Source organism: Apteryx mantelli, chromosome 6, assembly GCF_036417845.1.
Source record: "Apteryx mantelli isolate bAptMan1 chromosome 6, bAptMan1.hap1, whole genome shotgun sequence".
NCBI lineage: Eukaryota > Metazoa > Chordata > Aves > Apterygiformes > Apterygidae > Apteryx > Apteryx mantelli.
In genome coordinates this window covers 35,449,846-35,463,582 of record NC_089983.1, presented here as the reverse complement: position 1 = coordinate 35,463,582, position 13,737 = coordinate 35,449,846, and the positions used below count along the sequence as shown (strand labels likewise).

The window sequence follows — 13,737 nt, the reverse complement described above, 5'->3', positions numbered from 1 at the left end:
TAGCAAAAAAGATGGGTACCCACAGCCAAACATAATCACAGCAGAGATCAGTGAGGCTGCAGGCTTAGATTTACATATAAGCTGCTGTGTAGGAGATGGGAGGTAAATGATGCTGTACTATTTGCTGGCATAAAAGTTAATGGACCCTATATTTATGTAAGATTTCTTGATGTCAAAACCACTCTTTAATTCAGACCTTCATTTCCTCTTCACATCTATGTATCTATTCCAGCCCCCAAGGAGATCACCTTTTCTGTAGATGTTGGAAATGGTCCCATGGAAGCCACAGTGCAGTCTGCCACACCCCTGAATGACAACCAGTGGCACTATGTCCGAGCAGAGAGGAACCTCAAGCAAACCTCTCTTCAAGTGGACAGCCTCCCCAAGAAGGTCTTGGAGGCACCTGCAGAGGGCCACTTCCGTTTGCAGCTCAACAGCCAATTATTTGTAGGTAGGGAGCATTTAAGGGTTTCTGTGGATACCTGCAATATTTGTATGTCCAAACCTGGTAATGGGATTGTTTTGCCACTGAGCTTGGGTATGGTAACCTCTTCTGCCTCCTTTCTTACACCCCTGGCATAGGCAGTGTAAAGCAGACCCATGCTACTGCCTCTATACTCAAAGCATTAGCTATACTTTGTACATTAGATGATATTTTTAGGCTTTAAAATTGCTTCAAATATATTTAGTGCCAAAGAATTCTGTTCGGTAATTCCTCTTGTTCAGCTGTGTAATTTGCTGTAGTGGATGTGATCTCTCTTGTTCAGATGCATTGTAAAAGGCACGAATTCTTCATGCAAGTTTCTGGGGTAAGACCTTCTGATTACAATATGTGCTAAAAACCTGTTCCTCCAAACACTCCTGCCAAAACCTTCATTGGGCCCTAGAGTGCATGCGTGAGAGAACTATGAACACAGTCAAAGCAAATACAGCTATTTTAACTGAAGGTGATCTGTAAAAGAAAAACCCTCTGTTTATGTATAGTTTACTTCCCTATCTCCAATGAAAATGAAACAGAGACTGGTACCAGTTAGTACCTGATGATAGTTTCAGGGACTACAGAGGGTCTTTTGCCTTTTCTATACCTGAACACTCCCTTTCTGAGTAATTCCTTCTGCCATGGAGCAGACTGTAACCTGCTTATTATTCAGGGCCATAAATAGCTAATTACTGATCCTTTCCTTAAAATGGATTCTCTTAGCTGAAATTCTATAGCAAACCTCAGTCTGTCAATACCACACTTTATTAAAGTTTACCTATGTATCCAGACCCTTTAATTTAAGAAGATTTTGAGATGTTTATTTGACATCTTGTTAAGTTATATATGTGGTAATTACTGGTCTTTGAATGGAAGGAGTGAATCTGTTGTTAAAGTGATACAGCTTCATCAGTGGCCATGAGTCCTTGCCTCATAGCGGTTGATTCATACCTGAAATAATCTCTCATAGACTCAGTCTGAGAAAAATTCACCAAAGAACTCAGAAAGACGAGTTTAAGACTGTCACAGCATGAGGTTTCTGTTTTGTGGAGTGAGGAATGATGTGTTCCTCAAATGCCAGGATGCTCCGAAGAGCTATTCTGTGAGCAGGGGGACCTGGAGGCAGTCGGTTGGGTGGCCACAGACATCTCAGGGACATGGGAAGACATAGGACATAGTTACTTTCTCTCAGCTGAGGAGTGAACACTTCTCACTGTGCGGTAGTATGGTTGCATTCAGTTGTCCATCCACACTTTTACTGAACCTCAACAAAAAGAACAGAAAACATGCTTTTAGGAGTGTTCTTTGACCTTTAGCCATTACAGAAATACATATTGAAGGCCTACGTTTTCCAGTGTTTCCAGATTTTCTTCAGTGTTTCTAAGAGTAACTAGAAGGGATGGAAACCTGAACAGCCTCCTCATTCTGACCCTATTTGTCCCCAGGTGCTCCAGGGAAAGATGGCAGAAGTCCAACCATACACAGATGTGGCATAATTTGATTCCACTGAAGGTCTCATTCCAATCTCTAATAGGAAGCAACTGATTTAATACCTGAACCATATGGAGTGAATTTTATCCTATCTGGAAAAAAAAAATGTGTAAAAAACATTTTAACATTGTAAAAGGGAAAGAAGCAGCAGCCCATAATAGTATTTCCTCCCTCCATAATCCACGACATACTTGTTTCTATAGTTGCAGCATTGTGCACACTGATGATTAAAGGGTTGCCACAATTAGTATACATATTCTTAATTAATAATCTATATAACTGACATGATTTGCTGTTTTAAAAATGTTCCTAATATCTTTTAATTTAATCTCCCTATTTTGTTCCATTTAAACATGGAACTTTGTTTTCATGGTGGAAGTGGCTAGTCATCAAGATCTAACTGGGTTTTTTTGTTGTTGATTCTTCTCCAGAATCAATTCAAATATTTTGTAAACATCATAAATAAGGCTCAATGACAACATTTAATTTAGTTTATTTATATTCTGGAAGGATTTATTGATCCTTTGGGATGAAGGAACTCTATTAGTATCACATAGCATTCTGATGATGATTGAATGGAGATTCAATGTAGCTTTCAAACCATGATCTTTTTCCTGTAGCCTGAGAGATGTCAACATATGCATAGAATATGTGAGTCCGTTTTGTCTCGGTTCCTTTTGGGGGGTTATACATAGTAGATCACACACATAAAATGGATTTGGACAACTATAAAATTTGACTAGAGAGGACTGTTGGCTTATAATATTTGTCCAGATTTTTCCTCGACTGTATGTGATAGAAGGATTTGGCTCTCAAGTTTTTATGCTGTTTGTTTTAAAGCTGGTCTGTCAAACAGACTTTACCTTCTGTGACTTATATCAAAGGAAGCTGAACAGAAGCCTTCTCCATAAATGTTAACAAAACAGATATAGGCAGCCTTGGAACTGTGCTTCATTTACTTCTGAACTGGTGATACTGATATCTAAGTTAATCAACCTTTAAATACTTTGCAAGGAGGGGAGTTAAGAAGGACTATCTTTCTTTGGAAGTTTATTTTGAGATTGACTGACTTCAGTATTTTAGGAGATTCTGGCTTTTACTGAAGATTTTCCAGTGACTAAGCACAGAGGATTTCTCTCTTGCGTGTGTCGGTTCTTTTATGTCCAGTAAGGGGCAAGTTCACACTGCAGTTTCCCTGAGCAGAGGCCTCAGTGCTGTTTCTTTCTCATTTGCCCAGCTATCTGTTTTCATGAAATTGGGAGAACATAATATCTTCTCTGTTAAATTTGGGCAAGGAGTTTAAAAACGTCGGGATTCAGAGATAAAAAAGAACCACGTATTGAAGTAAATACTCTTGTCCATAAGAAACGAAACCAAAAAACACCAAACCACAGCAACTGTCCAGTCCTTTTAGATGGAGGAAAAGTTGATTGTGACCTAATGCAAGATGGTGAAAGATGTGAACTTCATTTACCTCAGGGGATAACAACTGATATATAATGACAGTGAGTTCAGTGGTCATGGTCATGGTTGGTCATTCTAGCAGAGAAATCCAGGTGTTCGGAGCCAATGGGCAGAACTTGGGGAATATCACCATGACTTTATATTGTCCCTGTGCTAATTTTGAGTTTTTCACATTCTTGAACTTTGGCCTATCTGGGATATTTGCAGGGTAAAATTCAATTCTCAGCTTGCTCTATGTACTTAGGTATAACTATGAGTGCATTTTAGTATTTCTAAGCTGCATTTCTATGGTGTAACTCTGATAGTTAGTCATGTCTTACTGGGCTTGAACTGACATTATGTTACTTGGAAGCACAGTACTATCTGTTAGAAAGCTTCCCTTGATCACTTATGGGCCTTGAGAAGCATAAAGCAGCTGTAATTCATTATTTGCACAGTAATGCACCTACAGTACTCTCATTCTGGAGCTGGTACCACATCACAGGTAGGGAAGTTCATACTTGTTTTACATTACCTGGGAAGATGCACTCAGGTGGTGATTTCTGTTTACCTTGAGGCCTCTTTTATGCATCAGTATGGTATAAAAAGGAACTGGTAAAGCTAATGTCTGTCCGTATGCTCATGCTACTAATAGTAATCACAGAAATACTAGAGTTAAGGTGTAATTTCTTTCCTTATTGCCTGTTCTCCATTCAGTTCTGCCCTGCCACCTTTCATTGCCCTGTTGTGTGTTTGATTCAATGGTCTTGGCAGCTCTTGCACTTGCTGACGTGACATCTGCCCGGCACTTTTGTCCTCAGGGGATGTTCTACTTAGGGGAGCAGAACCTCAGCATCTGCTTTGACCGGGCCTGCCAGCATGCCGCATGACACATGTAAGAGATCATTACTGCAGGATGTTCCCAGGATTCCACTGCAGCGATGATTTCTTATATATGCCATGCAAAATAAATCGTAGAAAATGGGTCCTTTCCTGTTGGATCCACCTGCTGATAAAACCAAAGGGAGGGGAGTCGAAATGGAAGTGTTCCTGTCCTCTCCTTTCATTTCCCTCTCATCCATAGCAACACAATGTGAAAGATTCAAATTTGCAATTCTTGTTTTATTCCTTCACTTCCTATAAATGCAACCTAATAATATGTTAAGAGCCATCCGGCCTGACTGTATTCAATTACAGTTCCTCTCTGTTAAGGAAATGGTCTTTTCAGTTATGCGTAGTCAGTAAGAGACAAAAGTGTAGATTAAATAATGTTTGTATGATTAGCTGGTGTATTTAATGTGTAATTGACTTACAAGGCACATACGTATTTATCTAGGTAGTACCAGAAAGAGTCTTTCTATGGCTACGCTTATAAAATTTAGAATAAAGACAGAAAGTCTGCTTAAGGCCAACATTGGCACACACAGACTATGCAGCAGGCTTCTGAGATAGCTTTCTGTGTGTGTGAAGAGAAAGGGAAAAATGAATTTTTCATTGTCAGTAGATTGGAGATTGCTCAAAATCAAAAGAGCTGGAATTTTAAAGCATCCTAAAAGAATTAGAAACCCATTTCTGCCTTTCTTTCAATGAGTCTTGAGTATCTAAATGATTTAGTCTGCTTTATAATCCTCAGTCACAGCATGGATGTCCCTATACCTGGCTATATTTCTTATATTAATTTAAAGAAATTACAGTAGAAAGAACAAACTCAAAACAAACTTTATAAGCCAGATAATATCAACTTCACCAAGCTCTGCACAAAAATAGGCAAATGTAGCATCGCTTACTCTGGAGGGAGAGGCAAAAATCATTCAGGAATACGTTCAGGAATGTATTTGAAGATAGGTCTAGCCAGTTGAAGAAAACTGCTGGAATACCCAAATAATAAATGGATTTGATGAGTAAATGCTGTGTGGATCTAGGATCAGGTAGATGGTCTCCAATAAGCTCTATACTTGCCAAATGTTAGAAGAGGAAAAGAATCATAAATGGATTTTACATATGATTTCTCACTTTTTGGCTTTCAGACGTGCTTTAGAGATCAGTGAGAATATGGGCAGTTCAATAAACATGACATCTGTGGTATAGTTAGAAATAGTTTGTATTCATTCTTTAACTGCTACAGCTGGGATTTGTATGCTTGCAGAGAGAAGAGTCAAGGAGACTGTCTTTTATCCTTGCAATATTTGTGGTTACTTCCTATGCAAAAGAAAACATAGTTACCAGCAATTTTAAAGGGGGAATCATATTTGGGCATTAGGCATTGCTGAAAATGCCTGTATGGTATGTATCATTTTAGAACAAAATCTACAAAGAAAAGGATCGTTTCTGCACAGTGCAGTAAACACAAATGTCCCAGTTCTTCTGTTCTGATGCCTTTTAAAATAAGTAAGCTAACATTTGTACATCAGAAAAGAGAACTTGGCTGAAGAAGTGTTTGAAAATATTTTTTTCTGTGAGAAAGGCACCATAAAATTAGCATAAAATAAACTTCCTTCTAGGCTTACACATACTATCTAGAGTTAAATTATTCTCATTTAAATCCAAGACCCATGTATTTCTCCTATTGACATGCAAGAAAGAAAAATATAAGTCAGAATAGTATAGCAAGGCAATAAGGTTTTGGCGAGATTGCTTTTCAGCCTGGTGTTCCATTCTCTTAGCATGTGGCAACATGGTTTTAATTAAACAATATATGACAGAACAGATGCTGTTCTCCAAGGAATTCATCAAAAGACATAGTTTCTTAGTTGATGCATTTTGACATAGGACCAACTTCTATGGAAGAATGGTTTGGAAACATAACTTCTTTCCTACTCTTACGCAGGAGATGCATCACCAGTAAAGCTAACATTTCAGAGCCTACAAAAACACTGAGCCAGAATTAGATTTCTCAGCAGGAAAGTTGCAGTAACTTCAAAAGCAAAACACTGGCAACTGCCAAACAAAGCCTTCAGTAACGGAAGTATTGATATTTTTACAAAGTAGTCTTATCATCATCATTAATTATTATCATTGTCAGAGACCACCTCTTATGGGATTGGTGTCTTTATTATAAACAGGGATCACTGTTAGCAATTTCAGTGGGCAGATAATAAACTAATTAGCCTATAGAGCCTGAACTGCCCTCTTGCCTAGATCCTTACAGCTCTGATCTTCACAAAGAAGTGCAGTTATGTTTAACAATTCAAATAAATGACACAGTTGTGACCCAAACTCACACTTCCTGCCTGCAACAGCCATTCACATGCAACATCATGTTGGTCAGTCATGCATAAATTCTGCTTCCAAAGTAATTTCCCCTCAGCCAGAAGGCCTGATGCTGAACATGATTCATCCTTGTTGTCTGGAGTAGTCAGCATGGGTAACTCACCTGTTGTTGGGATTAGGGTGTTATTTATAGTCTGTACTATGGCAACAAATAGAAAAGAAATTTTAGGTTTAGGTTTCTCATGTATTAAGTGATATGCAGACTTGTGATAAAGAAGCTAATCTTTTCCCAAATGAATCTGCAGTCTAAATGCCAGATAGGGCAGTTGATAAGGCTGAAAAGAGAAGAATGGTAAGAAGAAAGTGTCACATACACCTTTTTATTCCTTTCATAATGATAAATAGAGACCTTTAGTTTCCAGGGCTGTCCGTCTGTCATCTTTTGCCACTGTATGCATTGATATATAATAGATAATATTTTTTAAACTTCATGGGTTCCTATTTGTACCTCTGGATTGTCTTTCAGCGCTTTGATTACTTTACAGACTCATCAATGAATGCATGACCTTTGCCCTCTCTTTCTCAGGAGGAACAGCTTCCAGACAAAAGGGATTTTTGGGATGCATCCGATCTCTGCATTTAAATGGGCAAAAACTTGACCTTGAAGAGAGAGCTAAAATGACCCCTGGTGTTAAACCTGGATGTCCAGGACATTGCAGCAGTTATGGTAACCTGTGCCATAACGGAGGAAAATGTGTGGAGAAGTATAATGGTTATTCTTGTGACTGTACCAACTCAGCCTATGAAGGACCTTTCTGCAAGGAAGGTAGGCAGCATGCTTTGATCCTAAGCCCTTAGTGATTTCACCCACGTCAGCTTGGTGTACTACATATTAGAAGAATATGTTCTAATATCAGCTTTCCCTTGAACACCACTAAGGGTTTACCTTAAGTGGGCTATAATCTCTCATCTTGTTGACTTCAGTGATAGCTTCAGAAATTATAAACAGGACTGGTTGTACTACCTGTTATTAAAGTTACCAACTATATCCCAGTGTGATTTCTATTTTCAGTTACATATAACTTGGCCCAAACATTATCCACTGGGGCTGAAATTTCCCATTGAGGTTGTCTGCTCATGTCTGAATGTTTGGTGTGCTTGCTTTTAAATCTCATCCAGCTTGCTCCACCTAAACAAAATCTTGAGAACTTCTCTTTGCAGAGTTTTGGAACAATGGTTGACAAAGAGGCATAGTCTTTTTATGCTTGTTGCCATCCCTGTGACAACGCTGAACTTGGCCACCCTAAGAGATGTTAAAAGTAAGCATGCATCATTCAGGAGAAAATTGATTTGAACAGTTTGGACTATGATGAGTGTGTTCTCACTGAACCTATTTGCTGACTCTAAGGAGATATATGCATTTGACCGGAGTAAGGAGCAGGACAAATAGAGAGCATCCAGTTTAGGTAACATGCTCTTTGAGAGAGGAAGAAACTACAGAAGCTCTGCTGAATAATAGCTAGGTGCAACGTGAGCATTTTAATTTCCATGGCTGCCCCTCACCTTGCACATGCTCCAGGTTTAAGTGGGCTGCATCATCTGCTGGTGTAAATCGGCCTAGTTGTACTGCAGTCCATGGAACTATGCCCACTTACATGAGCTGAAGATTTGGCACCTATGTCACGAGAAGCATGTTGAATCACTGCATAGTATCCTGTTAGGAGATGACCCTGCTGCTATATAGATGGAGCTGCTTTATTGGAGACAATACTTGCAATCAACTTACAGCAGAAGACATCACCATGATGAATTTACTGTGCCTCATATGAGTAAAAACTGCTGTTGTCACTTGCATGTATTTTCTGGCCAGACTGTATTGTGCGTGTATTGAAAATGCAAGTCTGAGCTGTTGGGATCCAAGCATGCACAGATAGAAGTTTCTCTTCCTTTGGAGTTACCTTTCTCCCTCAGTAGCTGTCTTTTGGTAACTGCATTGCTTTAATAACAGCTTTCTTTAAAGAGAAGATGGGAAAGAACAAATTTATTGTTGTCTTTAGTGTGGTGGGTAAGATGGAGAATATACCCATACATATTGACTATCGGTAGATGGTAGGCAGGACATTTATTTGGCTGATGAACATTTTGGCCTGTCCCATCGTGTTCATGGAAAGCCTGCGTATTCCTAAGCAGGCTTGTGGAGCTCTGATGCTAGCACTGAAAGAGTTTAAGTTAGGGGCCTATCTCCATACGCCATGCTTCTCTGTGTCAGACATATTGACTGTAAGGAAGGCTGCTCTGCTTGTCCAAACTAAGAGACAGTGATGCCAAGTGGGTTGGGAACGTTTTGCAGTGTGCTGCTGTCTGAGATGTGCTCTTCTGAGGCAATGAGTTCATGTCCATGCCTGCCTGAAAGATCTGAAAATGCAGTATTTGATTTTTTTCCCTTGGTTTATATATGCTTTCAGAGGTTTCTGCATTATTTGAAGCTGGCACTTCCATTACCTATCTTTTCCAAGAACCTTATCCTGTCACAAAAAATGCAAGTACTTCAAGCTCTGCCATTTATGCGGATGCTGTCATGTCCAAGGAAAACATTGCATTTAGCTTCCTCACAGCACATACTCCAAGTCTTCTGCTGTACGTCAACACCTACTTTCATGAATATTTGGCTGTGATTCTCTCCAAGAACGGTAAGTGCTCTTGATTTGCTACCAAAGGGAGACAAGTGTGACTATGTTAAGTTTTTTGTGATAGAATTCAGCACTAATTCAAGTTTGGTTCTGTGTCTGCAACTTTATTAGCTTCATGGTATTCAGTTCATGCAAATGGCCATCACTCTTGTTTATATCCCTTTATTTGGCATTCAGTGCTACGCTTGCCTATTCAGTCTTTGAATAATCATGTTGTTGGGGCTTAAAATGGTCCTTGACTTTCATTTGGCAAGACTGTACAATAGCAATTCCTTGCTATTTATTCCATTCTGAAATCCATTAGACCTCCAGGATAAGGAAATGAGAAATTCCGTGAATGTACAAGAGCATTTGGTGCAGGAATATATTATCAATTTATCTTTTGCATGTGTGTTGATCTTCGGTGTGTTCTTTCACACGTATATGGCCAGTACTACTGAATATTAGAGCCAGAAAATATCAAGTGTTCTAGCTTCACTGACCGAAACATAAGGTGTAAATCCATTTGCTATTTAAAGGTAAATGGGGTGGGTGCTTTCTGAAGCTATGCTGAGATCTTAGGGGCACGGATCCTATGTATTGTCAATAAGACTTCAGCTCCTGAGTCTTGCAGTGCTTTTAGAAATCTCACTCTAGATAAACATAATTGTAGACAAATGATGATGTTTGAATTATTCAAGAGCTGTCAGGCACTGGAGCCCTGGAAGTGATGAGTAAGCATGTGGGTGAGTCACTAGCCCGTGTGGCAGAACAATAGGAAGTTAATGCTATGTGGTTAAATACGTGCATTTGACTGAGTGACCCAGACCACTCTGAAGTATTGCAAATTCCAAAATAGCTCAGGTCTCAAGTACCAGCAAACAAAACTAAAGAAGAAAGCTTTTATTCTTTGTATGGGCTCTCCAGCAGCTTATCTCCTGGTTATGGCATATGGTTGGCTTTTGGGTTGGCATGGAACTAGCATCTGTGCCCCTGGCTGCAGGAGGGGCAGCTGAGGCCGGTCTGGGCCTACTGCCCCTATGCAAAGTCCCTTTGTCAGGGGAGCAGTGTGGTTCCTGAGGGACCCCTCTCCTCTCTTCTCCTGCAGGCTAGTTCCAGAGCTCCGTATCCACTTTGCTCTCTGAGGCAGGTGACACGTGTTTATGATTTTGACATATGAGACATATGAATATTCCAGTATGGAGCTCACCGGGTCAGAACAGTTAGTCACTCCTGAGGTGAAACCTTAGAGTCTGCTTCTCAGTCAGACTGAGGTCTCTTTATGTCACTCAGGCAATAGAAAAATAGCCTTAAAGTGAATGAAAATGTAATATCCATTTAAATCACCTTTACTGCTGCCAGAGTAGTGTAAAATGACCTTAGAAACATGAGTCAATTGCCTTTTATTGATGAAATACAACCATCAACAAGCTATAATTGGAAGGTCTCAGTTCTGGAAGGGGGATCTTTAACAGTGGTTGGGGAAGGGGTCAGGATCAGGATGCCGGGGAGCTCTCATAGCACCTCAGCTGAAACGCGGTTTTTAAGATTAGCCAAACATTTTGGCAGCTGCACCATCTGCAGAACTCCTCTTTGGCTCAGTTGGAATTAGAGACCTTCGGAAAATTAGGTGGAGCAGCTCTCAGCACGCTCAGAATCAGGAGGCAAATTGCAATGGTGCTGCGGTGCTTTTCTCATCCCTGTACCTCTGTTTATCCATTTGTAAAATGTAGATGACATTAATTTAAAGGGTTGCTGAGATATCAGGCTCCAAAACCCTGGACTATAGAATGTAGCGCTGTGTGAAAATAATTGTTAAGGTAACTAACTGACCTTGGTTAACTCCTGGATGTCCCTTCCAGAGTTGCTCTGTGAATGCTTTTGTGTCATTCTTTGAAGAGTCTTTTTAGTCATGTATATCCTCTGCCTTTTGTCCCTCATTTAATCATTTTTAAATCTCATATCCTCTTATTTTTTAGTCTTGTTGGAATTGAAGTTATTCCAATGAAAATAATGTTTAGACATGTTACTCTTTCTTCCTCCAAGAGGTTTATGCTTGCCATAAAGTTACTGGACTATGAAAATAATGTTCTTTGTAGTATTAAAAGTGAGCAGGATTCCTTTTCCATTACTGGCTCTTTTTCAAGGATATTTGCTGAGGCTGGCAGCGTATGGTAGAACCTAGACAGGTCCCTGCTGGATAACTGATTCGTTAAATAAAGGTTAGGGTCCTGGTAAAATGGGAATGGGCATTCTCACTTGAGAGTTGAGCAATGATATTCTTCACCGTAATCCCAAGACCCTTTACACTTGTTAAGAAATAATATTGGAACAATCTATGCATACTTTAATACTTCACAACTCAGCCCAACTTTTGTAAGTATTTTCAAGGAACTACTCACTGACATTGTTATTTCCCTTTTCTATTATGCAGAAAATAACTAGGCAAATTCTTATTTAATAAAAGTGACAATGAAAAGAATGCTCTTGGTAATTCAGACTTTCCATATTAAATGTTTAATATGAAAGAAGTGAAAGTGTTTGAAAGGCTTGTTCGTATTTAGACTATATTGAAAGGGGCTTATACGGAGATGAACATGATTAGGCAGCTATGGTCTAATCCAGACAAGCATGAAATATTCCCTGCAAAATTGATTGGTTTCAGTAAAATTAATAAATAACCATGCTTAACCCTAAGGCACTTTCATGCAGTCAGTCTGTAAAGGAGGTCATGTCATTAAAAGATACAGGACGTATTGTCTGAGACACTAGAATTATGGTAAAATGACTCATTTAGAGTTACCCAACAGGTCCATGTCAGATCTGGGAACAGAATTAAAATGTCTTCATACCCACTCACAGCTTTATCCATTCATCATGTTGCTGCCCACACAGAGTGCCCTCCTAGTGCTGGGGCACTTGGAGACCACATGCCTCATGAAGAAGGGGAGATGTAACAGATGTTGGGTACCGCCATGTGTCAGTGTAGAAGCTACCATTCTGCATCTGTACAAGTGGCCTCCTTCTCTCATACTGCATGTTCTGTAGTGCCTAGCAGCTGATGTTCCTAGAAACAGCTCCCACCCAAAAAACTAAGCTGTATCACAAGGTTGTTCTTAATTTTGGTCAATTAGCTCTTGTACTGGCAGCTTATGGATAAGTTTTCAAAAGTTCCTGGTTTTAAAGATGAGTTAGGGATTCTTTGTGCCATTAGTTACTAATTAAGTTTCTAAGTCACACCAGTGCATTTCAAAATTGTATGCAATAACTTAGCATTGTCCTCTCTTCCCCCATCTTATATATTGTATCCATGTAATTTTTAAATACATTGCTTTTCTTCATGTCCTTGGCCTTATCAGCTTAGTGTTAGCTAGAGTAATTTAAAAGATCACTTTTTCTAACATGTTTTCAGGGAATACATGCCCTCAAGCATCTGCATCTTGTAACACTGATACATTAATCAAATGGTGAAAAATCTAGTTTGATGCCATTAATTAGTATGAAGAAAGGCATTCACACATCACAGAATTGTTCCTTCTTATGAGTATCAGGTCACTTGCTTCGTGATCTTTTCCCCTTGAGGGATGATCAGGTCATTAGATTATATTGTACCTACGGACAGAGCTGCAGTGCAGCAGACAGTCACTATGGATGTACACCTAAGCTTGTTGCTGCAGTGGTCAGTGAAAGGCTGGTTATCTGATAAGTCTGCATGAAGCGGTACCAGTGATGTGCTAGTATTGCCATCAGTGGTGAACTCCCAAGGGACTGGTCTCTGTGCTGCCTGGAGATCAGCTCTGCTGGGGAACTGGGACTTGTTTAGGGGAGAAGAGCCTGCTTCCCAGCTCACGGCCCCACTGATCCCACATCTGAAAGAATAACAGTACTGTAGTCATTGGCAGTACATTTTTAGTATTAGTGCGGTAGAGGTTTCAAATTATATTGCCCATTACTAAGCTACAGAAAATGGGTAAACAGCTCTAGCCTATTTTTGTGTGTCAGTCCACATGATAAGTCATTCACACCATGGGAAGCTACTGCCAAGAAAACAGAAATATTTTTTTTCTTTCCCAGGCTAGCTTTTTTGCTGTGCATTTTTGGTAGTTTACATGATTTCACAAAATAACCAGTAACTCAGTATTATAATCCACTTGCCTTGATCTCTAAAGAGAGTAATTGATGGGGGGGAACAAACTTTATGAGACAGAAACTGTTAGTGCCTCTCCTTTCTTGTTCTTCCTTCCCCCCTACAATAATCAAATGTGATATGAATACAAAGAAGTATATTGTCTAGAAAATATTTCCACAAGCCTTTGATTCTCAGTGTCGCTGGCTTTCTCTGTGGACACCGTGTGATTCCTAATCTAGAAAAACAACAGATAGCCAGCATCAAAGAAGAGATAGAATCTTGAGCTATCCTAGAGTGATTGAAAATTTATCTGAATT

General features: G+C 39.6%; 1 protein-coding gene across 1 annotated transcript in view; it reads left to right on the top strand.

Annotated features, from left to right (window-relative positions):
- The window catches only part of CNTNAP5 (contactin associated protein family member 5), a 211,046-nt gene that overhangs the window by 170,577 nt on the left and 26,732 nt on the right, over window positions 1-13,737 (top strand). Inside the window, exons 15-17 of the mRNA XM_067298578.1 lie at window positions 233-451; window positions 7,209-7,448; window positions 9,088-9,312. Of these exons, the coding sequence (XP_067154679.1) occupies window positions 233-451; window positions 7,209-7,448; window positions 9,088-9,312 (684 nt within the window). The remainder of the gene's footprint in view (window positions 1-232; window positions 452-7,208; window positions 7,449-9,087; window positions 9,313-13,737) is intronic.